The sequence below is a fragment of the Leucoraja erinacea genome, chromosome 13 (genome assembly GCF_028641065.1).
Source record: "Leucoraja erinacea ecotype New England chromosome 13, Leri_hhj_1, whole genome shotgun sequence".
In the NCBI taxonomy this organism is placed as follows: Eukaryota; Metazoa; Chordata; class Chondrichthyes; order Rajiformes; family Rajidae; genus Leucoraja; species Leucoraja erinaceus.
The window spans coordinates 28029743-28056691 of NC_073389.1; the positions used below are offsets into that span (position 1 = coordinate 28029743).

Here is a 26949-nt window from a genome sequence, read left to right on the forward strand (position 1 = left end):
ACATAAAGAAGGAATACAGACATAACATTAATAAGAGTTTTAAACATAAAGAACATCCCCCCACAATGGTTCCCATTATGAGGGAAGGCACAAAGTCCAGTCCCCAACCATTTGACAACCATATGAAAACGGTTCTAATTACTGGAAGTAAGTTAGGCTTTTCCAATACAGAGTAGTAATGTCACATTCAATTGTGTTTATTTCAGCAAACCTTTACAAAAATGGTTGTAAACTAGTCTAGTGGATGTAATACATAGTGCTCAATCGATTGGGAATGTTTATTTGGATGTACGACTGTCCTAAGAAAATTTACTGCCAACCATATGTAAAAGCATTCCACTTACTCCAAGCAGTACTGTGAGGTGTATCCAATAGAGTGGTATTGCTACATTCAATAGCTTTTATTTCAGTAGACCTTCACAATAACCTGGTGTTAACCTGTTTTCTTGACGTAAAACATGGTGCTGAATCGATTGGAAATGTTTATTTGGTTGCGTAGTCTTCCCAGCAAAGGTATTACCAACAATGTGGAAAAGCATTTTGCTTACTGCAGGCAATCCAGTTATATGTTTCCAATACAGAGGAGTAATGTTACATTCAATTGCCTTCAGTTCAGTGGATCTTCACAATAACCAATTGTAAACTAGTCCAGTAGATGAAATACATGGCGCTAAATCAATTGGAAACATTTATTTAGGAGTACAATCTTCCTAGCAAAATATTGCCAACTGTATGAAAAGCGTTCTACTTACTGCAAGCGGTCCACTTAGGCATTTCCATGTACAAAGTAGTAAAATTACATTCAATTTTTAAGCAGAAGTTCACAATAATCTGTTGCAAATGAGTATAATTGATGTAATACACTATGCTAAATCGATTGGAAATGTTTACTTAGTTGTCCGACCTTCCTGTGAAAAGTTACTACCACCCGTATGAACAACATTCTACTTACTGGAAGCACGCAAGTTATAGGTCTCCAGTATCCAGTAGTAATGTTACATTCAAAATCTGTTATTTCAGCAGACGTGGACACAAGGATTGCAATAAATTAGCAAAGTGGGTTAGGGGAAAGTTTTTAAACTGCAGCTGTCAGAAATCTCAACTAAAAATGGGGATTACTGGAAATAACAATGTACAGGTCTCAAATTGTAGGAAAAGAAAGTGTTAATGGTTCAGTTTGAAGTCACCTCCTCAGAACTGGGAAGGAAACAAGAGAAGCTTATAAAGTCTTCCGAATTTATTGTTATATGCACAAGTATGGTGAGATACGGGTACAATGGAATCAACATACCACTCCCTAATCTCATGTCCTTTTCCTTGGTAAAAGTACGTTGTGTACCTTACTCTAACACCAAGCATACTGTAGATTCACCCCTTTGTCCATGACTGGACTTACCTTTACCCAAGCTATCCTCTTACGCTTAGGATACATTTAAAATGCCTTGGGATGTTCTTTCCTGCTTCCTTAACACACCTCAAGGATTTTACATAGAACATAGAACAGTACAGCACTGGAACAGCTCCTTTGGCATACAGTGTTTGTGCCGAAACATGTTGGCATGTTGAACTGACAAAAACCTCCGGGAACCGCACGGAAACCTTGGGTGGGGCGCAATGTCTCCAGAGGTTTCCGTTCAGGTTTCATAAGTGGGACAGGGACATTACAATGCTAGAGACCCAGGTTTGATCCTGACTAAGGGGTTTGTCTGTAAGGAATTTGCACATTCTCCCTATAACTGCATAGGTTTTCACCAGGTGCTCTGGCTTCCTCCCACTAATTGGCTTTGGTAAAAATGCTTAAATTGACCCGAGAGGGTAGGATACTGCTAGTGTACAGGGTGATTGCTGGTCGGCGCGGTCTTGGTGAGCTGAAGGGCCGGTCTCTGCGCTGTATCCCTAAAGTCTAAATCTGCCTGTACATGATCCATATCCCTCCTTACACTTCCATGCACATACCCCAAATCCTCTTAAACACCACTGTCATATCTGCCACAACCACCACACCTGGCAGTGCATGCCAGACTCTGTGTACACCACTCTCCGTGTAAAAAAATCTTGCCCTGCACATCTCCATTAAACTTTCCCCCTCTCAACTTATAGCTATGTCCCCTAGTGTTGGACATTTTCACCCTGGGGAAAAAGGTTCTGATTGTCTACCCTATCGATGATCTTATAAATTTACAAACCTCCATCAAGCCTCCCCTCAACTACCGATGTTCCAAAGAAAACAATCCAAGTTGTCTGTCCGCCATTATCATATAGGGGGGGGTTGCACGTAAGGTCACCGGGTCAAAGGGCTTGACGCACAGAGTAGCTCAATCCATCTGGAGGACATCGCAGCTTCCGGTATATGTTGTTAATGCACGAAACGCGTACTTTCCTACCTGTTAAAACCCGCCAAAATGGTGAATTTTTGCGCTGTAAATAATTGTGGAAGTCGGGGTAACCGTGAGAGACATCTATCCTACTTCAGAATTCCAAAACTGAAGGGAAATGAAGGTAAAGAGAAGCGAGTGCTGAAGGGACAACAACAGCTAAAGTTGTTGGCGAACATTGGCCGTGCAGATATCAAATTGGAAAAATTGGGAATTATCGCGTTTGCTCAAGGCATTTCATCAACAGTAAGGCATTTATGTTTTTTCTTTATTCATTTGTTATCTAAAAAGTTTCAGAAGTGATAAATCTATGTAAAATTGTAAAATCGCCCACGGTTCTCAGGTGGGTTTATACATGCAAAAAGAAAACGCTTCTGAAGCTAAATTTATCATTAAAATAATCGCAAACCATAAGTGGGTTTTGAAATAATTTTTTCTCAGATACAAGCCAAGGAATGGCATAATTGTTAGCTGTTAATTGGACATAATCACACTCAGCAAATTGACAATATCTTTGAAAGGGAGCGGGTGTTTAAGCTGTCAGGCCATTTTATTATTTGCCAAAATATATTTTTCAATGTTTCTTGTTTAAAGCCTGCACAATTACCCACAATTATTTATTTATTTATCATCTAATTACAGAAAAGCCTGCAGCATGGAACGATGTCACCAATCCTGATTGGGCACCAACTGTGAATATGGGACGTGGCGATGACAATGAGCAGGATAGACAACGTGCACAAGAACGCCATGCACGTGCAACAAGAAGAGAGAGCATGAAGGCAGATTTGGTCGCAGCTCAAGCATCCGTAGCTCTGCAAGATGATGCTGAACAGGTTAATAATTATGAGAACTTTGAACCGGAGCTGCAAGTACACCATCAACTTGACATGGAACCACAAACACCAGTCAAAGAGACAATGGACATATCAACACAAACAGACATGTGTGCAGCAGACAATAACAATAAAGAGCTTGCTAAAGCAAGACAAGAAGTAGCCTAAAGTAAGTTTACACAAGAAAGCCTTTCCAAGGACGACAAAAAGGTTACGTTCTACACGGGTTTACCAACGTTTGCCATTTTGATGCTGGTCTTCAATTATGTTCAGGACAAGCTCCCCAAAAGACATTCACTAACACATTTTCAGCAGTTGCTGATCGTCTTGATGAAGCTATGACTTGCAGTGCCTCATGAACATCTTGCGTATCGATTCCTTGTTAGTGATTCCACAGTATCGCGTGTATTCAATAGTGGGATTGATGCCCTTTACGGCATATCCAAGTTAATTATTTGGCCTGAAAGGGAGGTTCTGTGGAGAACCATGCCCATGCAAATTCGGTGGACATTTGGAAAGCGTGTGGCAGTGATTATAGATTGCTTTGAAGTATTTTGTGATAGACCTACGAGTGTAGAGGCGCGAGCACATACTTGGTTGAACTATAAGCACCATAACACCATCAAATTCTTGATAGGTATTACACCATGTGGTGCTATTTCATTTTTATCTGCAGCAGGGGGGGGGGGGGGGGGGGGGGGGGGGGGGGGCAGAGGCACAGATAAAACAATTACACTTTCATCTAACTTTTTTGACAACCTGCTCCCTGGAGATGTCATTTTAGCTCATCGCGGTTTTGACATAAAAGATGATGATGACATTTGTCAAGCAGAAATCCCTGCTTTTACAAGAGGAAAAGCACAACTATCTGCGCTGGATGTGGAAAAAACTCGTGAATTAGCAAATTTACGCATTCATGTTGAGCGTGTGATTGCTGGTGTCAGGCAAAAATTCCTATTTTTAAGTCATACTGTGCCATTGGAGTACATGGTGACCAACTCTGGAAATCAAGTACCCAAAATATAATTGCAAGGATCTGTTGTGCACTTTTCAACTTAAATGAATCCATTATCTCACAGTAGGTGCAGACAGTTGTGCTTTAGTATGGTGTATATACGAACAATAAAAACTTTCAAAAAAGTTACTTGGCTCATCAGCATTTATTATGGATGAAATTGCAAGTAATTGCCAAACCATCAAATAACAAACACAGTAGCTAAAGTGCACTTCAAAATCTTTAACATTAAACTTAAATAGAACAGTTTCAAAAAGTGACTGGTGTTTTTTAAAGTGAACACAAAATAGCCTATTACGTGGCTTTATGCAGTGCAAGGGAAACGTGGTATACAAATGATAGACTTTGTATTTAACAGAAACATGTTCAGCAAAACACTTGCCATTCATTTCTTTTTGGGGGCTTTTCTTTTAGATTTTGGGAGGCGCCTACAATCTGGGCAAAACCATTTTTTTGGTGTTTCATAATTATCTGGCAATTTCAGGCATTCAAAATGATACCACGAAATAGGACACTTTGGGTTATCGCACATGATCATTTTCCCGCTTTCCCCCTCCTAACAGTAGCACCATTTTTGTTCTTCCTGGTCATTGGTCTGCACGACATTCTTCAACATATTTATGGGGGGACTGGTAAAATGCTTGCCAACAAGCTCCGGCAATACGTCGAAATTAAAGAACTGAGTGGCAGCAGCTACAACATCTGTCCAAAAAGCATGATAACCCACTATACGCTCTATCTGGGGACGGACGTCATCACTGGTCCAAACCACAAAATGATCTCTACGAGACACAAATTTGGGCCAGCACCTGGTAGTAGTAAGCATGCTATTTGGACAGATGAAGCTCACCATTCAAATTCTGAAGGTAAAACTGTTTGTCCTCTGCAGCGGACATTAAAGACATGTCCTTCTTACTGAATGGACATTTTATTTCACAGACACCAAGACGGTCATCCCCGCAGCATTGCTCAGCACACTGAACCAGTCCGTCCAGTGTTGCACCCAAATGAGGGTACTTGGGGTTTATGATCAGTCCTGAGTATTTCATCATGAAACCTGAGTGTTCAGTGCGCATATAAGCCGCCTTGGCTTGCCTTGCATGCTCTTCTTAATCACAGCCCCATCTTGTTGCCTCATTGCTAAATCTGCACAGATCGGGGTAACACACCGATTTTATAACACTAATTGCAGGAGAACCTGCATTTGTTGTGCAAAAACTTTTCATTTTTGATGCTGTTATGCGTCCTGCCCGCTATCGAAACCAGAGATCTGATTTTGCTTGCTGACGAGTGTGCGCCTCCACATTCTTTGCCCCCCTCCTCTGTAACAGAACAATCAACATCTTCACATCTCTTTAGAAGATCAGCAAATGTCAAGGTGAATGTGCCTTTGCCCATTAGGTCTGTAAGAATCGGTGGAAATGCTGCAACAGTCGCAGCAGGAACAAATCTTGCTGCATAAGGGTCAACAGAGCTGAGTATGGCCGATTTTGTTGTTATCAGGGACAGGCCTAACAAAAGTCCACAGTGATTTGTCCTGCAGCACCTCCGATGCTCAAGATGCAGCAGATGACAATGATGGAGCTTTATCTCTAGTTTGTTGCTATTTCAGCTCAGTCCCATCTATGGCAGCATCAAGCTATCTTTTCTTTTTTGCTGCTGAAGAGGTCAACTTTGCTGACAGGCGCGACTTTAGCCTGCTTTCTTGTTGGCTCCATCCAATATGCCTTGACCTGGACGACTGTTTTCTTCTCACGAATCCGTACTCCAGCATCAATACCAAAGAGAAGCGTCGCAATGTGGGTACAAACTTCTCCAAGCCCTGCCTTGCAATCATAGTGGGCACTGCATATCTGGCTATTTGCCACAATAACCCACGGCATCAATGGCTTAGATGTCACGCCTACAGCTTGTGAGTGCAGAACCTGTAGTACAAGGATAATAGAAAATAAAAATAAAAAGTGTTAAAATAGCTTCCTATAAGTAATAGAATAAATTATATAAATAAGTATAGCATAATGATAGAAAACTTACTTTTCCACACACCACTTGTAAATCTGGAGAATTCTTTGGGATGTATACACTAGTGTCGTGTAACCAACCATTTGCAAACTGGTTGTCTTTGTCCTGGGTCTCCTCCATTGTCAGTGAGGCCACAGACAAATTGTAGGAACAGCACCTCATATTTCACTTGGGCAGCATACACCAGAGCGGTATGAACATTGACTTCTTTAACTTCAAGTAACCCTTGCTTTTCTTCTTTCTCCATGAGTCCATCTCTCCCCCTTCCCAGTTCTCCGACCAGCCTGACTATCCCTCTGATGAAGGGTCTCGACCCGAAATGTCGCCTATTCCTTCTCTCTATAGGGTGATTTCATGAAAGGTCACTGGAGCGTAGATCCGCACCCACGTGACCGAAAAATTTGAAGTGGAGTACATGCTATACTTCCGGTACATGTTAGTGAATGGGAAAACACGCACTTTCACACCCATTAAAAACATCGAAAACGGCCAGTTTTTGAGCTGCAATTTACTGTGCCAGTCGGAGTGACCGTGAGGCACAGCTACCTAAATTTACAGTCCAAAAAAAAGATAGAAACTAAGGTAAATTCAAGAGGGAGCTGAAGGTGCAAATCCAGCGGAAGTGATCAGCGGACATTTGTCGTGGAGATTTAAAGATCCAAAATATCGGGAATTATCGCGTTTGCTCGCTGCATTTCATCAAAAGTAAGGCATTATTGACTTTTTTATCTTTATTCATTTGTTATATAAAAAGTTTTAAAAGTGAAAAATCCGTCAGTAAAATTTCAAAATCGCCCATGGTTCTCAGGTGGGTTTTAACATGCAAAATGAAAACGCTTCTGAAGCTACATTTACCATTTAAATAATCGTAAACTATCAATGCGTTTTGAAATAAATTTTCCTCAGATGCAAGCTAAGGAATGGGATAATTGTCAGCTGTTAGTTGGACAAAATTAGGACATTTTATTATTTGCCAAAATATATTTCTCAATGTTTCTTGTTTAAAGCCTGCACATTCACCCAAACTATTTATTTATTTATTTCTTTATCATCTAATAACAGACATGCCTGCAGCATGGAATTATGTCAACAATCCTGATTGGGCACCCACTGTGAGCAGGATAGACAATGTGCACAAGAACGCCATGCACGTGCAACAAGAAGAGAAATATATTTTGGCAAATAATAAAATGTCCTAATTTTGTCCAACTAACAGCTGACAATGATCCCATTCCTTAGCTTGCATCTGAGGAAAATTAATTTCAAAACGCATTGATAGTTTACGATTATTTAAATGGTAAATGTAGCTTCAGAAGCGTTTTCATTTTGCATGTTAAAACCCACCTGAGAACCATGGGCGATTTTGAAATTTTACTGACGGATTTTTCACTTTTAAAACTTTTCATATAACAAATGAATAAAGATAAAAAAGTCAATAATGCCTTACTTTTGATGAAATGCAGCGAGCAAACGCGATAATTCCCGATATTTTGGATCTTTAAATCTCCACGACAAATGTCCGCTGATCACTTCCGCTGGATTTGCACCTTCAGCTCCCTCTTGAATTTACCTTAGTTTCTATCTTTTTTTTGGACTGTAAATTTAGGTAGCTGTGCCTCACGGTCACCCCGACTGGCACAGTAAATTGCAGCTCAAAAACTGGCCGTTTTCAATGTTTTTAAAGGGTGTGAAAGTGCGTGTTTTCCCATTCACTAACATGTATAGGAAGTATAGCATGTACTCCACTTCAAATTTTCGGTCACGTGGGTGCGGATCTACGCTCCAGTGACCTTTCGTGAAATCACCCTATAGATGCTGCCTCACCCGCTGAGTTTCTCCAACATATTTTGTCTACCTTCGAGTTTTCCAGCATCTGCAGTTCTTTCATAAAAATGTAATCTCAATTTGCTTTGTTGTCTCCTTCTCCTAGCTAACGATGGTCTAACATGTTCCTTGATCTGCATCTCTTACTCTTCCATACCTCTGAAACTCTCTCCCCTGACTCTCAGTCTGAAGATGGCTCTCTACCCGAGACCAAAGTCCCGCATTCGTTCTCTGCAGAGCCGCTGTCCGTCCGCTGAGTTGCTCCGGCATCTCGTGAGTCAACGTTGGGCCGGGCCGAGGCGGGGCGGCGCCGCGTTGGGTGACGCGACACGTTGCAGACGCGCCGGCTCCTGGCCCCGCCGCCGCTTTCTCCTCCTCAGCCCGGATTGACGGCCTGCTGTGCGGCAACGATGTAAGTGGATGGGCCTCGGGGGCGACCTGGGGCTCGCCGCCTCACGCTGTCGCAGCGATGAATCTGCGGAACGCTCCGACCGTGGGCCGGCGAAGGCCCGCATGGAAGATCAGTCACTCTCCTGCCACCTTTACGCCCCGTTTCCACCCCATCCCCATTACCTCCTCACTCCCTCAGCCCCATTAGCCTTCCACCATCACCCCCTCGCCCCCGCCCTTAGCCCTATCCCCCGTACCCCCTGCCCCATTAGCCCACCAGTCCAGCAACCCCCACAATTGGAAGTATCCAAGGGTGGATCCTGCCTCTGAAACTCATTCTGTTGCTTTGGGTTGTGGCAGAGTGAGTGTGTCACTTGGTGGGGCGTAGGGCCTGACTACATGCTGTATCTCTAACTGGAGCGGTAGAGTTGCTTCCTCACACAGCGCCAGAGACCCGGTTTCAATCCTGAGTACGGGTACAGAGTTTGTACGTTCTCCCTGTGACAGCGTTGATGTCCTCAGGTAGCTCCGGTTTCCTCCCCCATTCCAAAGATGTGCAGGTTATAGGTTAATTGGCTTCTGTAAATTGCCGCTCGGGTGTTGGACGTGAAACTGGAAACTAGTGTACAGGTTATCAAAGGTCTGCATGGCCCGGTGGGCTGGAGGTTATGTTTTCACACTAGCCCTAAACTAAACATCTAGCCCGTGGATTGCTTGAGCTAATTGATTTCAGTCGGAATATGAACGGGAGACTTGAAAAGCTAACATGTGGATTGATTCGGTGAATAAAATTGGCTAATTCTGCAACTAATAAAACGAAACAAAGGTATAACGAAGGCGTTGCTTTTGCGAGCAGCTGGAGGCAAGAAGGCTGAACGGGGGGGGGGAAGGGTACAATCTGCTGCTGTATGTGAGTGAGAGAGGTTCTTATGGTTTTTCTTTCTTGGTGTAATGCTGTATTGATGGCAGGTAGAATGTTCCTCCTGGAGGACATGAGAAGTCTGGCAAACTGCTGGTATTCCTGCTGTTTACACCTGTGGGAATTGTGTCCAGGTACAGCTCACACTCACAGGCCGAATTAGGAAACTGGAGCTGCAGCTGGATAACATCGGTTTCATCAAGGAGAATGAGAACTTCTATGATAAGACTTTAACGAGGTCAGGCCTAAGGTTCAGGAAGAGAGTAGATGTGTGAGCACAAAGAAAGGGAGTAGGCAGAGAGTGCTGTAGGCAGGACGCTCTGGATTTTAACTTTCCCAATATTGACTTGGGCTCTCATGGTGTAAAAGGCTTAGACGGGTTGAAATTTGTAAAATGTGTTCAGGAAGGTTTTCATGCAATATGTAGAGGGTCCTACATGGAAGAAGGCATAGCTTGATTAATATCAAGGACTAATACAGAAGGTGCAGGATCAGTTCATTCCAAAGAGGAAGAAAGATTCCAAGGAAAGTAAGGGGTGACTGTGGCTGACAAGGGACATCAGGGACAGTATAAAAATAAAAGAGAAGAAGTACAACGTAGCAAAGATGAGCGGGAAGCAAGAGGATTGGGCAATGTTTAAAGAGCAACAGAAGATAAGGCAATACGGGGAGAAACTATGAGGTACGAAGGTAAGCTAGCCAAGAATATAAAGGAGGATAATAAAAGCTTCTTTAGGTATGTGAAGAGGAAAAAATTAGTTAACACCAAAGTTGGACACTTGAAAACTGAAAACGGTGAATTTATTATGGGGAACAAGGAAATGGCAAACAAGTTGAACAGGTACTTTGGATCCGTTTTCACTAAGGAGGACACAAACAATCTTCCTGATATACTAGTGGCCAGAGGATCTGGGGTGACGGAGGAACTGAAGAAAATCCACATTAGTGTGACATGAATTGTTGGGTTGCAGATGTTGGGTAGACTGATGGGACTGAAGGCTGATAAATCCCCAGGGGATGATGGTCTGCATCCCAGGGTGAAATGTTCATGGATGAGCCTTTTGGGCTCAGCGTCACTGTTCTGTTAGGTTTATGACAGATGGGGATCTTGGGGGCCGGCCTGTGAGTCAAAATTCTGAATTGAGGCAAGGCCAACTTGGTTGGTATTAGACAGGAACTGGACTGGAGCAGGTTGTTTGCGAGCAAAGGAAAGTCCAGAAAGTGGAATATGTTTAAGAGTGTGTTGACAAGAGTTCAGGGCATGCATGTTCATGTTGAGTGAAGCGTTTGACAGGAGGGCATTAGGTAGCTCGGATTAAGAAATAAATTGCAGCTCTGGTCATGAATAAGCAGGCATGGAACAGGTATCGACACCTGCGATTAAGTGTATCCTTGGAGGAGATTTGGGAACTGAGGAGCATACTTAAGAAGAAAATCAGGGGGGCAAAAAGGGGGCATGAGATAACTGGCAGATAATATTAAGGACAATCCAAAGAGATCTCATGTACATTAAGGGAAAGAATGTAAGTAGAGAGAGAATAGGATCCCTCAGAAACCAAAGCGGTCATCTTTGTGTGGAGTTTCAGGAGATGGGCAAAGTCTACAATTTCTCCTCTGTTTGTACTGTGGAGAAACCATGAAGATTGGGAAACTTGGGACAGTTAATGGAAGTGTCTTGAGGACTGTTATGTAGTCAAGGAGGTGCTGAACATCCTTGGCCATATGAAGGTAGACACATCTCCCAGTCCTGATCAGATGCGTTTGAAGACATTGTGGGAAGCTAGCGAAGAAATTGCAGGTGCATTAGCTGAGATATATGAATCATCATTGGTGCCAGAAGTCATTTTTCACTGCACCAATTACCAGTCATCTCTGCTTTAATCAATATTTTGTCAGCATCCTCTCTGCAAACACTGATAAGAAGTACTCGGAATATCTTACTTGCTCTGTGTCTCTATCATCAGCCACATTTGACATGATTGGCTCGACTTGCCTCTGATATGTGCTTACTAAATACATTTTGGTAGAAACTGCTGTGGTAGAAGCAGTTCTAAAGGCATTACATTGTGAATGAATGGTCAAGACTAACCTATGAAACATTTTTAAGAAATAAAATGGATACAATATTAAAGTATTTTGTATCTTGCAAAAAGCTACTTCTCATAAAGCTGTACAGAACAGAAACAGGTCCTTTGGCCCACCACATCCATGTTGCCTTTTACCTATCTACACCAACTTAATTTATTCACACTGGGTCCCAAGTCCTCTATGCCATGGTAATTCAAGTCCTTGTCAAAATGCAGCTTAAATGTCACGAGTAATTGCCTCTACCACTGCTTCAAACAGGGCGTTCCAGACTCCAAGCATGTTGAATGGAAAAAATTCCACCTCAGATCCCCTCTAACCTTCCTACTTTAAACCTGTGCGCTCCACCATGTGATAAAGGTTTCTTTTAATGATCCACAACATTTATCCCCACCATTTTTATTAACTATCATGTCACCTCAGCCTCCTGCACCTGGGAAAATAAACCTATGTCATCCAGTCTCTCCTTGTAACCAATGTATTTGATAAACTTTACATACCTAATCATTAGTTTTCATATTGATGTATTCTGTTCCATATTAACATTGGCAAGCTAATTCAACAAAGTAATTAGTATAATGTTGTATTGATGTATCATGAGAATTTACATCAGGTTTTTATCGTCTGATGTAGGGAAGCATTGATGTTGTTTAACCCGCCTCCTTCATACATAGGGGATTTTCAAATTGAGTAGAAAAATGGAAATAAATTATTGCAATGTTTGCATTGTACACAAGGAAGCAGTGAGCCTTTTGAACATTAGGAAACTGTACTAACATGTGCCTTTTAAATCTGCAGGGCGGATTATTGGAAGTCCCAGCCAAAGAAGTTCTGCGAGTACTGCAAATGCTGGATAGCAGACAATAAGCCTGTATGTTGCATTTTGTTATTTAATGCATTTTGAATGTCAGTGCAGGTGGCTTAGTTTGTAAATTTGCAGATGATACCAAGATTGCTGGAGTTGACACAAAAAGGTGGAGTAACTCTATGGGACAGTCAGCATCTCTGGAGAGAAGGAATGTTTCGGGTCGAGACCCTTCTTGGAGTTGAGGTCTGTGAGGAAAGCTGTGAAAGTAAACAGTGGGATATATATCAGCTACAGAAATGGTCAAACAAATGGCAGATGGAATTTAATCCAGTAAGTGTGAGGTGTTAGGAAGGTCGAATATAAGGGGAAAATATAAATTTAATGGTAAAACCCTTAACTGCATTGATGTACAGAGGGTTCTTGGGGACCATGTCCACCACTCCCAGAAATTGGCAACACAAGCAGATACTGGTTTAAAAAAAAATCTCTTGAGATGTTACCTAACCCGCAGAGTTACTCCACCGCTTTGTCTATCTTTGGTATTAACCTGCATCTGCAGTTCTTTGTTTCTACAAAGAAGACATGTGGTACACTCCCTTGTCATGTGGAGTCCACAAGTGGTAAATTAAATTGATTGTATATGATTTGGAAAGGCACACACCTGTCTATATAAGGTCCCACAGTTGACAGTGCATGATAGGGCAAAAACCAAACCATGAAGATAAAGGAATTATCCGTAGACCTCCGAGACAGGACTGTGTCGAGACACAGATCTGGGGAAGGGTATGAAACAACTTCTGCAGCATTTCAGGTCCCGAAGAGCACAGTGGCCTCCGTCATTCTTAAATAGAAGAACTTTGAAACCATAGAGCTGGCCGCCCGGCCAAACTGAGCAATTGGGGGAGAAGGGCCTTGGTCAGGGAGGTGACCAAGAACCTGATGGTCACTCTGACAGAGCTCCAGGGTTCCTCTGAGGAGATGGGAGAAACTTCCAGAAGGACAACTATATCTGCAGCACTCCACGAATCAGGCCTTTATGGTAGAGTGGCCAGACAGAAGGCACTCCTCAGTAAAAGGCACATGACAGCCCGCTTGGAGTTTGCCAAAAGGCACCTAAACAAGATTCTCTGGTCACGTCTCTAGGAAACTGCTCATCATCTGGATAATACCATACCTACGTGAAGATGTTTGTTAAAAATTGCAGCAGGATCTTGATCGGTTAGGCAGGTGGGCTGAGGAAAGGTTGATGGAATTTATTACGGAGAAATGTGAGGTGTTGCATTTCAGGAAGTCTAACATGGGCAGGACCTACATAGTGAATGGTAGGGCTCTGGGAGGTGTTGTGCAGCAGGATCTAGGAGTGCAGGTGCATGGTTTGTTGAAAGTGGCGTCACAGGTTGGTAGGATGGTCAAAAGGCTTTCAGCACATTGACCTTCATCAGTCAGAGCATTGAGTATAGAAGTTGGGATGTCATGTTGCAGTCATAGAAGACGTTGGTGAACACAACATATTTAGAGTATTGTGTTCAGTTCTGGGTGCCATGTTATAGGAAAGATGTTGTCAAGCTAGAAAGGGTGTAGAGAACATTTACAAAGATGTTGCCAGGACTCGAGGGCCTGAGCTACAAGGAGAGGTTGTTCTAAAGATTTTATAATGGGTCCATAATTGACGTCATAATTTATCTTAATTTTGATGTGCTGCTGTGTTCACCAAGAATCTTATTATTGTTGATGTATTTGTGTTGACAAACCTGGGAAATATGGCAAACCATGTTCAGAAGTAAATGAGGAATTAAGCAGTTAATATGGAAGTTTATTTGCAAAGTAAAATGAGAAACCTGAGAATTGGTGAAAAAACTTGGAATTCCAACAGATTTTCAATTCAATTTATGCTTACAGTAAAAAAAAAAATCTAAATTTGAAATCATTATTTTGGTTTAATTTTACTATTAAATGTTGGTCAGCTATGATCAAATTATGGAAGTTGTCAGTAGATGAGATTTTCAGCAATTAACTTATCAACCGTTAATACTCAAAACTAGGCCCACTGATTACAACCTTTCTATGACGCTTTACCTCCTGCTTAAAAATTATAGCTTACCTTAAATTTTTGGGATTTTAAAGTTTGTCTAAGATTTTGAGAACTGCCGATACGCTATCAATTCCTTAACAGATGAAGAGGTATCCAGTTTTATTCCATTAAAGAAAATCTATATCTTCAAAATACTATGTATGCTGGAAAATCTTTCAATCTTCAAGTGTTTAAAATATTCAAATCATGATCGAAAACTCCCCCTATCACGTATGTAATTTAAAGTGACATTGTAGACATTTTTTGATGGAGAATTAAAGTAGGTAATTCCTTTCAGTTTAATTGGTTATCCCATTTTGCATCTATACATACAGTGCCCTCCATAATGTTTGGGACAATGACCCATCATAATTTATTTGCCTCTGTACTCCACAATTTGAGATTTGTAATAGACAAAAAAATCACATATGGTTAATGTGCACATTGTCAGCTTTACATAAAGGCCATTTTTATACAATTTAGTTTCGCCATGTCAAGTCAAGTCAAGTTTATTTGTCACAAACACATACGAGATGTGCAGTGAAATGAAAGTGGCAATGCTCGCGGACTTTTGTGCAAAAGACAAACAACAAAACAACCAAACAAATTATAAACACAATCATAACACACACATTAGCTGTAGCAATTACAGCAATGTTTATACATTGCCCCCACATTTCAGGGCACCATGATGTTTGGGACACAGCAATGTTATGTAAATTAAAGTAGTCATGTTTAATATTTTTTTGCATACCCTTTGCATGTAATGACTGCTTGAAGTCTGCGATTCATGGACTTCACTAGTTGCTGGGTGTCTTCTCTGGTGATGCTCTACCAGGCCTGTTTTGCAGCCATCTTTAGCTTATGCTCGTTTTGGGGGCTAGTACCCTTCTGTTTTCTCTTCAGCATATAAAAGGCATGCCCAATTGCGTTCAGATCGGGTGATTGATTTGGCCACTCAAGATTGACCATTTTTTAGCTTTGAAATACTCCTTTGTTGCTTTTGCAGTATTTTGGGATCATTGTCTTGCTTTCTGGTGCCCCATGTTTTTGCAGCAGAACGTGAATAGCAGTGTCCATTTGGTCACGTGTGAAATGTGTGAATTAAAAGCAGAGTAACCGTATTTATATTTATTGGGTTTTTTTATTGATAATATTTTGCGTTTAAGCTTTCCATTGAAATACTTAATAGATCAAAATCATAAAATAAAAATCTATTTTGCTCACCTATTTTAGCGATGACTCATTCTGTAGTCCCTCCCGTTGAGTAACGTTGTCAGTGCTATTTATCGCGCTATAACTTTTTTTGGCATTCGTTGTGATTATAAAAAAAATTTAAAAATAAAAAATTCAAACAACTAGATTATAATGGCCCTGGCGTGGGCCTCGTGGTGTCCAGGATGCTGACATTTTGTAAGGGAGCTTAGAAATCAGCAAGTGTCATATGTCTTGCATGTCTTGTATTAAAAATATATATTTTTTCAAATTTTGAAAGTATTATATTTTGGTCGATTTTGATCACAAATTAGCTCAAAGGGATCAAAGGTAGGCCTATTTTTAATGCTGTGGTATTTCATTATGATTTAATAACTTTCAAATTTGGCCACCCATGTCATAGGTTGGTACCCTTATTTACAGAAATGCCCAAATATTCTCCCTTTTTCAAGTTGTTTACAAATAAGTTGGGATTGGCTCTTTTTGAAGTTCTGTAGGAATTCTACTTGTATAATAAGTAGACTGCACTACTTTTGTCAAATGTTTCCTACAGAGTGTGGAGTTCCATGAAAGGGGAAAGAACCATCAAGAAAATGTGGCAAGGAAGATCAGCGAGGTATTCTTTTTCTCAAATTATATTTTCCTTTTTCTGTTTAAAGGACAGTTTTGTACAACACTTCATCTGTATTCCAGATTAAAAAGAAAAGTTTGGATAAAGCAAAAGAAGAGGAGAGAATTGCAAAGGAATTTGCTGAGATGGAGAATGCAGCTATGAAAGCTTATCAGGAAGATCTGAAGCGGCTTGGAGTCAATATTACAGGTAGCTGTGAATGTTACTCTGATTTTGAGGACATAGTTGTTTGTTATATTGGACTATTTGTAATTGGTAGGCAAGTAATCGAAAAATGGATATTGTCACAGGATTCCTGGGAAAAATGGTAGTTGTTTAAAAAAATAATATTTTAAATAGTTTGATGTGACATCAAGCTGAAAGGTTGAAAGATGAGCATTTTATAAAATGGAGTTATTTGCTCTCACAGGCTTTTTTACTTGTTTAACTCAATTGATTCTTAGGAAGTTTAACTGATTTGCTTCGAAGCTTTTTCATCTTAAAAATAAAAATAAATAAGAGCAGGTAGTTTAAAACTCAAAGAAAAAAACGTTTTGATATGAAAGAAAGAAATCACTTAATGTTGAAATAATGAAAATTAAATTTCTATTCTCTTATTATTCCCTTTTACTCAGTTTTAGAAAATCTTTGCTATTAGACATGCTTAATTTTATGGCGTAAGACTGTTGTTACGTCAAATAACAATTAATTCCAACAGAGCCATTTAATATATTTCACAAAGATTAGTTTGACATGAATATTGGACCAAATAAATTCTAAAAGGACACTTCACCTAATTATAAAAAGGTGGTCCACTCAGCACACTCAAATTATCAGCAATGTCTTTCCTTAATTTAGTTTGGTTTTACTACTAACTCTAGAATGGGAGTGTTTGCAGATGTAATTTGAACCTATGGCTCCTCAATGCATAATATTTGGTGTTTGAGCAGTATTCTTTATCTCTCTGTGAATGCAATTGTAGACTGCACTTTTCAGTAATTGATGTCTTCGACAGTGTTCAGTTCCAGCATTTTTAGATGGGTTCCAGAAGTAAGATAAGGATGAAGAACTGAAGGAACTAAGTAATGGTCATAAAATAATGAAGGGAGAAGATGATTGTCATGGGACCCAATAATTTGAAGGAAATTATCCCAGCATTTTGAAAGAAAATTCCTTCACTGATGAGGAAAATCTCGAGTTAATATCTTCCAACGCTCTATAGAATTTGGAACCGCCATTTGGAGGGTAGCAAATGTGTGACCGCACCTCAAGAACGAAGGGAGAATGGAGAATGGAAGCCATCAAATAGTTTCTCTGTCATTTGTGGCCCTTTGGCCCAACTCGGACATTGTGACCAAGATGCCCTATTTTGCAGAAATTGCAGATGTTGGAAAATCGAAGGTAGACAAAAATGCTGGAGAAACTCAGCGGGTGAGGCAGCATCTATGGAGCGAAGGAAATAAGCAACATTTCGGTTCAAATTAGGAATAGTCAGCATGGCTTTGTACACTGCAGGTCGTGAGCAGATGATGAACGATGAGGGTAGGGCAGTGGATGTTATCTTCATGGATTTTAGTAAGGCATGGATAAAGTTTGTCATTGTAGATTGATCCAGAAGATTAAGATGCACAGGGTTAACAGTGACTTGGTCGTATGGATCCAGAACTGGCATCCTGATAGAAGATTGTTCCCGATGTTGGGGAAGTCCAGGACAAGGGGTCACAGCTTAAGGATAAGGGGGAAATCCTTTAAAACCGAGATGAGAAGAACTTTTTTCACACAGAGAGTGGTGAATCTCTGGAACTCTCTGCCACAGAGGGTAGTTGAGGCCAGTTCATTGGCTATATTTAAGAGGGAGTTAGATGTGGCCCTTGTGGCTAAGGGGATCAGAGGGTATGGAGAGAAGGCAGGTACGGGATACTGAGTTGGATGATCAGCCATGATCATATTGAATGGCGGTGCAGGCTCGAAGGGCCGAAGGACCTACTCCTGCACCTAATTTCTATGTTTCTATGTAAGACGGAGGGTTATGGTGGAAGGACAATATTCAGGCTGGAGGTCTGTGGCCATTTGAGTTCCGCAATGATCTGTGCTGGAACCTCTGCTGTTTGTGATATATGCAAAGGACTTGGATGTAAATGTAGAAAGGTTGGTTAGTAAGTTTGCAAATGACAACAAGATTATTGGGGTCGCAGACTGTGAGGAAGGCTGTCAAGGTGTACGGCTGATCTAGAACAGTTAAAGAAATGGCCAGAAAAATGGCAGTAGGATTTTAATCTGTACAAGTGTAAGAGTTTGCACTTTGGGAAGTGTGGCATAGGAAAGATGCCGGGTCGACAATTACTAAACTGACACTCTTGTGATAGAGTGAACGCCTGATTAGGTTATTTATAGTGAGGGGTGACAGTGACGATGTCCCAATGAGGTGAGCTGTCGACCTTCTTGTCCTGGTGGCTCAGACTTAGCCATAAAGAGGAGATGCCAGCAGTCTTGAACTTGTCCCGGCAGCTCACGCTCGAGGGGAGGTGCAGCCTTCTCTTTGCAGGTCAGTCATGGTCTCAAAGAGGAGACCATGGTGATATTGGGCTTGTCCTGGCAGCTCATTCTTGCCTCTTTCTTGATTTCAAGCTCCCCGAGCATCTTAATATTCATCTAATTATCCTCCATGTCTTTCTCTTTGGTGAATAGAGAAGTAAAGTACTCATTTAGTGCCTTCCCTACAATCCAAGTATAAATTCCCTCCTTTATGCTTGAACAGTCTTACATTCTCCTTGGTTAAACTTTTATTAATGTACATATAAAAAACCTTGGAATCTTCTTTAATCCAACAATGAAGACATATAGCCCTTTTTGGCCCTTCTAATTGGCTACCTGAGTTCTTTCCTCCTTGCTTTATATTCCTCAAAGCTGCTGTCTGATTGTAACTTCCTAAATATTACATGTGCTTTATTCTTCTTTTTGACCAAATTTACAATTTGATCACCCAAGATTTCCTGACATTGCCATCCTTATCCTCCCTCCTTACTGAAAAGTGCTGGTCCTGAAATTGTTCAGTTAGTCTTTCAACGAATCCCACCTCTGATTAGGGGTTACTCAATAACAACACCTGTTCACAATTCACTCCCTAGCTCCTAAATAATAATGTTGTATTCTGCCTTGCCCAATTGAGTACTTTCCCCCCCAAAGTCCATACCAGCCCTTATACATAACTACAGGTCCACCACCTATTTTCCGACAACTTGTGGTCCAGCACTTCCTTTAATTCAGACAATATCACAAGAGTGCACTTGAAATTATCACGGAAGTCACCCTGAAAATGTGGTGCCTCGGCTAGGTGAGGCAGCTGATCTCAACCTCATCGTGACTTCCGTGCCGATCAGCGGGTCGAATTTGCTCCCTGCGGCCAAGACTCCGCAACTCCGGCCCTCCCGGATAGGAAATCCGTTCCAATAGCCGACTTCCTCAGTTGGACTCTGGAACTCCGGAAGTGGAAGACATCAGTAACATGCCTGAAATTTAGAAGTCAGGGGACTGAAGTTAGTGGAGTGGCTATTACTAAGGAGAAGATGCATGGGAAGCTGAACGATCTGAAGATGGATAAGACATCTGAACTAGATGGTCTACACCCCAGGGTTCTGAAAGACGTGGCTTTAAAGATTGTGGTAGTATTAGTGTTGATCTTTTAAGAATCACTAGAGTGAGGAGTGGTTCCAGAGATTGGAAAATTGCAAATGTTACTCCACTTCAAGAAGGGGGTGAAGCATACGAAGGAAACTATAGGTTGGTCAGCCTAGCTTAAGTGATTGGTAAGATTTTAGTCTATTATAAAGGATGAGGTTTCTGAGTATTTAGAAGCACATGCTAAAAAATTCTGAAGTCAGCATAGTTTGTGAAAGGCAGATCTTTCAAGTCAACTTGACTTGACTTGACTTGAATCTGTTGGAATTTCTTGAGGAAGGAAAGCAGGATATACAGGATATACAATATATCTTGAGGAAGGAAAGCAGGATATACAAAGGAGAGAGTGGATGTTGTTTACCTGGATTTTCAGAAGGCCTTTGATAAGATGCCACACATGAAGCTGTTAAAGAAGATGAGAGCCCATGTTATTAAAGGGAAGATGCTAGCATGGATAGAAGGTGAATGGAGTTGAGTTGGAAAGATAGAAGAGCCATGATTGAATGGTGGTGTAGACTTGATCGGCCGAATGGCCTACTGTTCCTATGACTTATGGACTTACGACTCCTGCACCAAAGATTGCATTTGACTTCCCCACAGCACTTCACCTCCACACAGCTTTCCTAATAGGCTGATCCACTACACCTTGCCTTGTTTTTATTTGCTACTCAAGAAATCTATTTGGATGCTGCAACCTGTCTAAAGGTTACCTTTAAATTGTCCCGCCTCTCGGCTTAACTGTTTTTCGTTTCCTTCGCTAATCGCTCTCCTTTCAAACTCTCCCGCTCTTTTGATGCTGAAAGGTTAAAAACTGCAACTGCTTACCTTTTAAACACTCCTGCTCTTCTCTTGCCTCTCAGCTTCTGCATTCAGTTAACTTCGCTAATCACTCTCCTTTCAAACTCTCCCACTCTTTTGACACTGATTTCCCTTAAGTTGAATATCATTGGAGCAATGTAGGACGCCAAAGAGGTCAGTGGGAGTGGGATTGAAAATTAATGCCCTGAACACTTAAAATTAAATCTCTCATGGGAAATGATAACAAAAAAATCAATTAAATTTAACACCATTCCGAAAACATCTTGGTGTGTATAAAATGTGAAATATTTTAAAGCAGACAAAAATGCTGGAGAAACTCAGCGGGTGAGGCAGCATCTATGGGGCAAAGGAAATGGGTAACATTTCGGGCCGAAACCCAGCCTATTTCTTTCGCTCCACAGATGCTGCCTCACCCGCTGAGTTTCTTCACCATTTTTGTCTACCTTTGATTTTCCAGTATCTGCAGTTCCTTCTTAAATATTTTAAAGCATTCTGTTTCTGTATGTTCTGTAAACAAATTGCAAATGTATTTCCTTATTAGCTTCATCATCAAGCACAACTGAAGAAAAGCCATCAGTAAAGGTTTCTGATACACAATGTGGTACAAAGAAAAGTAAAGCAAACGTCTGGGTGGAAGGTGTCTCACCGGAAGGATATACTTATTATTACAACACTGGAACAGGAGGTAAGAATTGTAAGACTTCCAGTAAAATATAAGTATACTTACAAGAAACCATGTCTGTTGAACATTTGTGTCTCATTCTCCCAATTATAACAAAAATGGTCATTATTATTCAGAACTGCAAGCTTTTAAGGCAGAAATCTTTTGTTGCTTAATAAATTGAAAATAATACAAAAATGACCTTTCATAATCTACCTTAATTCATTTAAAAAAAATTATTTTGTCGTCTTACTCTTTAGCAGAATTGATACCGATACTCGGAGCTGCTCTTAACAACATAACTAAAGTCAAATCCACTCCCAACTGTTCTATAATGAAAGCAGAAAATGCAGGAAACATTTGGCAGGTCAAGCAGCATCTGTGAAAAGATAAGCAGAGTTAATGTTTCAGGTTGTAAATCGTGATCAGAAAGGACTTTGAGGATTCTTCAGATTAAAACATTAATTCGATTTCTCTATCCACAGATCGACCTCTTGCTGATTGTTTCTAGCTTTTTCTTCAGATTTTCAACATTAACAGTTTTTAATCGTCTGTTCTATATTGAAATGTAATATAAATTGTTGATATAATGCTTGAGAAACTGCTTATAGGACATGCTTTTCTCCAGCTTGTGATTTGCTAGTTTTTATTCCTTCTACTGTGTTGTCTAGTTTTCATGTTTTTCTCCATGGTAAAAACAAGGAAAAGGTACTTATTGAGGTCCTTGAACATCCCATGGAGCTCTACACATGGATGAGGTTCTCTCTCTCTCTCTCTCTCTCTCTCTCTCCTTTTTTCTTTCCCCCCAGCCCCCCTTTTTTTTTTGCTGCCTATACCTGTTCCAGTGCCTTAATTCTGTCCATTAACTTGCCATCACGCGCTGGACGACGGAACTACTGATTGTATGCCTCTTCCACAGAGATGTCCATCTGTTTAACTTTTGTCTCTTGTGAGGCTTTGCTTTCCATCTTGCCATCTTCTACATCATTGTACCTTGATCTCTCTCACATTTTGGCAAATTGCATGTATTCTTTGATCTGAAAGAGAATTTCAACGCAACTGACAAAGACTAGCAGCAGCAAAAGTCTCAGGTTTTCGATCATGTTTGTATTTCAGCGTGCTTTTTCACCTAATTATTAAGATTTAGTTCAGTTATAGGCCCTTCGGCCCACCGAGTTTACACTGACCAACGATGCCTGTACACGAGCACTATCCTACACACTAGGAACAATTTACAATTTATATCAAAGCCAAATTAACCTACAAACCTGTATGTCTTTGGAGTGTTGGAGGAAACCGGAACACGTGGGGAAACCCCCCACGGTCACGGGGAGAACGTACAAACTCCATGCAGACAGCACCCGTAATCAGGATCGAACCCAAGTCTCTGACGCTGTAAGGCTGCAACTCTACTGCTGTGCTGCCATTCCATCTTCATGGAACTTTAGAATCATAATTATTTTGCACAAAATCACCTTTCTTCTGCACAGAGCTGGTCATTAAATTGTTGACCTTGTAATCAGCCACCACACTAGCTTTTATTATGGCCATCTTTGCTTTGTTTTAATTCCCTTAATAATCATAGTGTCCATTTATTGCAATTCGATTCCATCATCTCGTATGCTTTTTTTTTTCTCTGGCTTGTAAGCTGTGTTGCTCTGAATTTCACTCTTCAGTTTTTTATGAACTTAGGAAATTTTAATTAGTTGCAACATTCTCACTAAATGTTGCTTAGTCTCATCTCTTCTCCATTTTTTTTAACTTGCCTTCAGAAAACATTTATTTACTGAACAAAAGTTGTTCTGTTTCACCAGAGTAGCTTGTGCAGAATTGTACCTAAGTTAACAAAGACTATGGTGTTGCCAATGCTATTTCAGTATCAAATGATGTAGTTAGATTTTTTTTAAAAGGTGTTTTATTTGAATTGTTATGCATCTGCATACCTGAATTGTGCTCTCCCATTACTTCATACAAGTTTTATTTGGGGGAATATTGTACAAAGTGCATGTCTGTAATATATGTCGCTTACTGAAGCGTATGTTCAGATACATATTTCAAAAAATAACATGTTAAAATAGAGGGATTTTCTTTTAACGTCGGCTGCCACACTAACCTGAAATTATTTTAGTTTTAGAGATACAGTGTAAAAACAGGCCCTCCGGCCTACCAAGTCCATAGCGATCACCTAGTTCTATGTATCCCACTTTTGCATCCTAGGGGCAACTAAAAGAAGCCAATTAACCAACAAATCTGCATCTCTTTGGAACATTGGAGGAAACTGGAGCACCCGGAGAAAAAGCAAATGGTCACAAATTCCACACAGACAGCACCTGTAGTTGGGATTGAACCCGGGTCTCTGGTGCTATGAGGCAACAGCTCTACCACTGTGCTGGCCTTATTATTGGAATACACCCAGGAGGTTGGAAATCACAGTGGCATTGTACTTTAAGAACTTCCAAGTAACGTGTAAAATCTCTCCTTCTGATGCATGTGCGTGTGTGTGTGTGTGCGTGCGTGCGTGCCTTTTACTTAAGGACAACACATCAAATGTTCTCTCCTGCTTGATTTCAGGAGTATTTTGTATTGGGGTTGCGGACACCAAGTTGCATCTAGGGATATGTGCACTCAACCACCTAAAGCTCGGTCCTCTTGTTTCTCCAAACTTGGTTCTGAAAAATGCAAATTTCATATTTGCCCAACTTGCTCAACTTCAGTAGTGAATCAAGGACTTGGGAAAACATGAATTGGTAACTGTCAACATGGATTTGATGTAGGCTATTTGATTTTAGCTACAGTCTATGATTTCTTGGAAGTTAACAGTGACAGTGAAAAGAGTGAGAGTGAGTAGTGTTTTTCAGGTTGTCGACCAGTGATGTGCCACAAGGATTGGTGCTGTTGTTTGTAATCTATATTAACGATTTAGATGAGAATGTAATTGGCATGGTTAATAAGTTTGTGGATGACAGTGAAGAGCATTATCTAAGTTTGCAAAGGAATCTAGATCAACTTTATTCTGACAAATGCAAGGTGTTGCACTTTGCTAAATCATAAATCAAAGGAGCAGAATTAGGCCATTCATCCCATCGAGTATACTCCGCCTTTCAATCATGGCTGATCTATCTTTCCCTCTCAACCCCCTTCTCCCCTGAACTTTTGACACCCTTACAAAACAAGAATCAATTTCCACTTTAAAAATTCCCAATGACTTCCACAGCTGAACCTTGGTAAGTTAAACAGAAAGTGCAGGACGAACCCAACAGGTCAGCCAGCATCAATTGAGGGATTGGATAGCTGATGTTTCAGGTTGGGACTCTTCTTCAGATTCACCAGTTAAACCAGGACATCGCTTACTCAGACTATAGAATGTGTAGAACAGAGTACCCAAGGGACATAGCTGTATCATTCCCTGCACGCCTCTGTTCATCGGTTATGGGAGATGGGGTTGTTTCCATGGAGAAGCCAGCAGAGGAGTGATTGGGGAAAAGGCTGACGATGTTTGATCAGGATGTTTGGGTCTGCGAAGCTCTGGGAGATTCCAAAAATGACTAACGCAGAAAATGCTGGCGTCTATTTGCAGAGCTGCTCGCAAATCCCAGAAAAATCTGTGTTATTGAATTTAAGCCTACTCTATTCCTTTCAAAGTGGCATTGAAAATATTTTACTTGATACTGCTTTCTCCCTGTGACCGCGTGAAAATACCATAACCTAACTTGATGTCATCTGAAGAGGCAATATGTTACACAAGATGTCCTTCCGGTCTATTTTCTCATCTTTTAAACCACTTGGCTGCATTATACAAGTTTTTTCTTCAGCTAAATCTGTTTTTACTTTGACAAAACTTTAGATCAATCTTCAGTATCGTTCTAATCACGCAGCACTAGCTGTTGTGTTATTTATCCAGAATGTTGTGTAGATTTTGTTTTTCTGGTCATGCTACGGTAGATATGGCAGATTTTAACACGAAGGTAGACTGGGAAAATCAGGTTGGTACGGGACCCCGTGGAGTGTCTCCAAGATGATTCTTAGAGCAGCTTGTACTGGAGCCTACAAAGGAGAAGGCAATTCTGGATTTGGTGTTTTGTAATGATCCGGATTTGATAAAGGCAAAGGAACCATTCGGAGGTAGTGACCTTAATATGATAAGGTATAACCTGCAATTTGAGAGGGAGAAGGTAAAATTGGAACAGATACTGACACCTCCCGCACCTATTGTCTATGTATCTATCTATGTCTCTGGGAACCAAATCTGTGAACAGAGTTTGTCAAGATTATGCCAGGTTGATGTTTTGATGCGCAGAATTTAAGTGCTTACGGGTGGCACAGTAGTGCAGCAGTAAAACTGCTGCCTTACAGCACCGAAGACCCGGGTTCAATCATTAGTACGGGTGTTGTCTGTGCGGAGTTTGCACGTTCTCCCTGTGACCGCGTGGGTTTCCTCTGGGTGCTCCGATTTCCTCCCACATTCCAAAGATGTGCAGGTTAATTGGCTTTTGTAAATTGTCCCTAGTGTGTATGATGGAACTAGTGCATGGGAGATTGTGGTCGGCAGGAACTCGGTGGGCCAAAGGGCCTCTTTCCACGCTGTATCTCTAAGATTAAAAAAATAAAACGTGATAATATAAAGGCCATTTCATGTTGGGTGGATCGTGTGGTATCTGACAGTAGTCCTGATTAACGTTGCATAAGTTTCAGATTTAGATTGGAGAAATACAGCATGGTCCACCAAGCCCACTCTGATCATCGATCATCCATTCATACCAATTATGTTATTCCACTTTCACAGTAACCCAGTTTTCTTTAGATTGTTTAGAAAAGTACTGATTACTATCCTACTTTATCAAGCTATTTGTAAGTCGAGTGTATAGAACAGGAACAGGCCTTTCGGCCCACTATGTGCATGGAACTATGATGTATGGCCATTACGGAGACTTGGTTATAAGAGGGAGAGTACTGGCAGCTGCCTTATTCATACCTATTGAGAGTAGACTTACGAGACACAGCGTGGAAACAGGACATTCAGCCCACCGACTCCACGCCGACCAGCGATCACCCATACACTTGCACTATCCTATACACGAGGGACAATTTACAATTTTTCACATGCCAATTAACCGACAAACCTGTACATCTTTGGAGTGTGGGAGCAAACTTGAGCACCCGGAGAAAACCCATCCGGTCACAGGAAGAATGTACCAACTCTGTACGGACAGCACAGGCAGTCGGGATTGAACCCAGATCTCGGGCACTAAGGCAGCAACTTTATTGCTGCGCCACTGTGGTCACTGTTCCCAAAAAGCTCTTCCACTTTCAGATGTGATAAAGGAGGAGATACAAGAGGTGGGGGAGTTGCATTACTAATCAGGGAGAATGTCACATCAACACTCAGAGGGTTTGTCCACTGAGGCATTATGGGTAGACCTAAAAAAATAAAAAAGATCTAATCACTGATGTGATTATACTATAGGCCTTACAATAGCCAGCGAAGAGTTGGAGGAACAGATTTGTAACAGCAGGTTGTAGAATGATGTAAAAGCAAAATGGTTCTCACAGATGGTGACTTCCCCAATATTGACTGGTACTACTTAGTTCAAATGGCTTGGGTGAGGCAGAATTGTTAGATG

The 26949-nt window shown here is 41.0% G+C and overlaps 1 protein-coding gene and 1 long non-coding RNA gene across 3 annotated transcripts in view; one reads left to right on the forward strand and one right to left on the reverse strand.

Annotated features, from left to right (window-relative positions):
- Nucleotides 1-4353: 4353 nt before the first annotated feature.
- Nucleotides 4354-7427, reverse strand: LOC129702749 (uncharacterized). Its single transcript, XR_008724428.1, has 2 exons — nucleotides 6261-7427; nucleotides 4354-6151 (listed from the first exon to the last, which is right to left on the reverse strand). It is a non-coding gene; the product is annotated as an uncharacterized LOC129702749 (long non-coding RNA).
- A 908-nt stretch (nucleotides 7428-8335) lies between these two features.
- Nucleotides 8336-26949, forward strand: part of wbp4 (WW domain binding protein 4) — a 35041-nt gene continuing 16427 nt past the window's right edge. Inside the window, exons 1-5 of one of the 2 annotated variants that reach the window (XM_055644687.1) lie at nucleotides 8336-8484; nucleotides 12265-12337; nucleotides 16114-16176; nucleotides 16254-16380; nucleotides 21209-21352. In XM_055644687.1, coding sequence (XP_055500662.1) covers nucleotides 8483-8484; nucleotides 12265-12337; nucleotides 16114-16176; nucleotides 16254-16380; nucleotides 21209-21352 — 409 coding nt within the window. In that variant the 5' untranslated portion in view covers nucleotides 8336-8482. The remainder of the gene's footprint in view (nucleotides 8485-12264; nucleotides 12338-16113; nucleotides 16177-16253; nucleotides 16381-21208; nucleotides 21353-26949) is intronic. The other variant, XM_055644688.1, reaches the window with a different exon arrangement.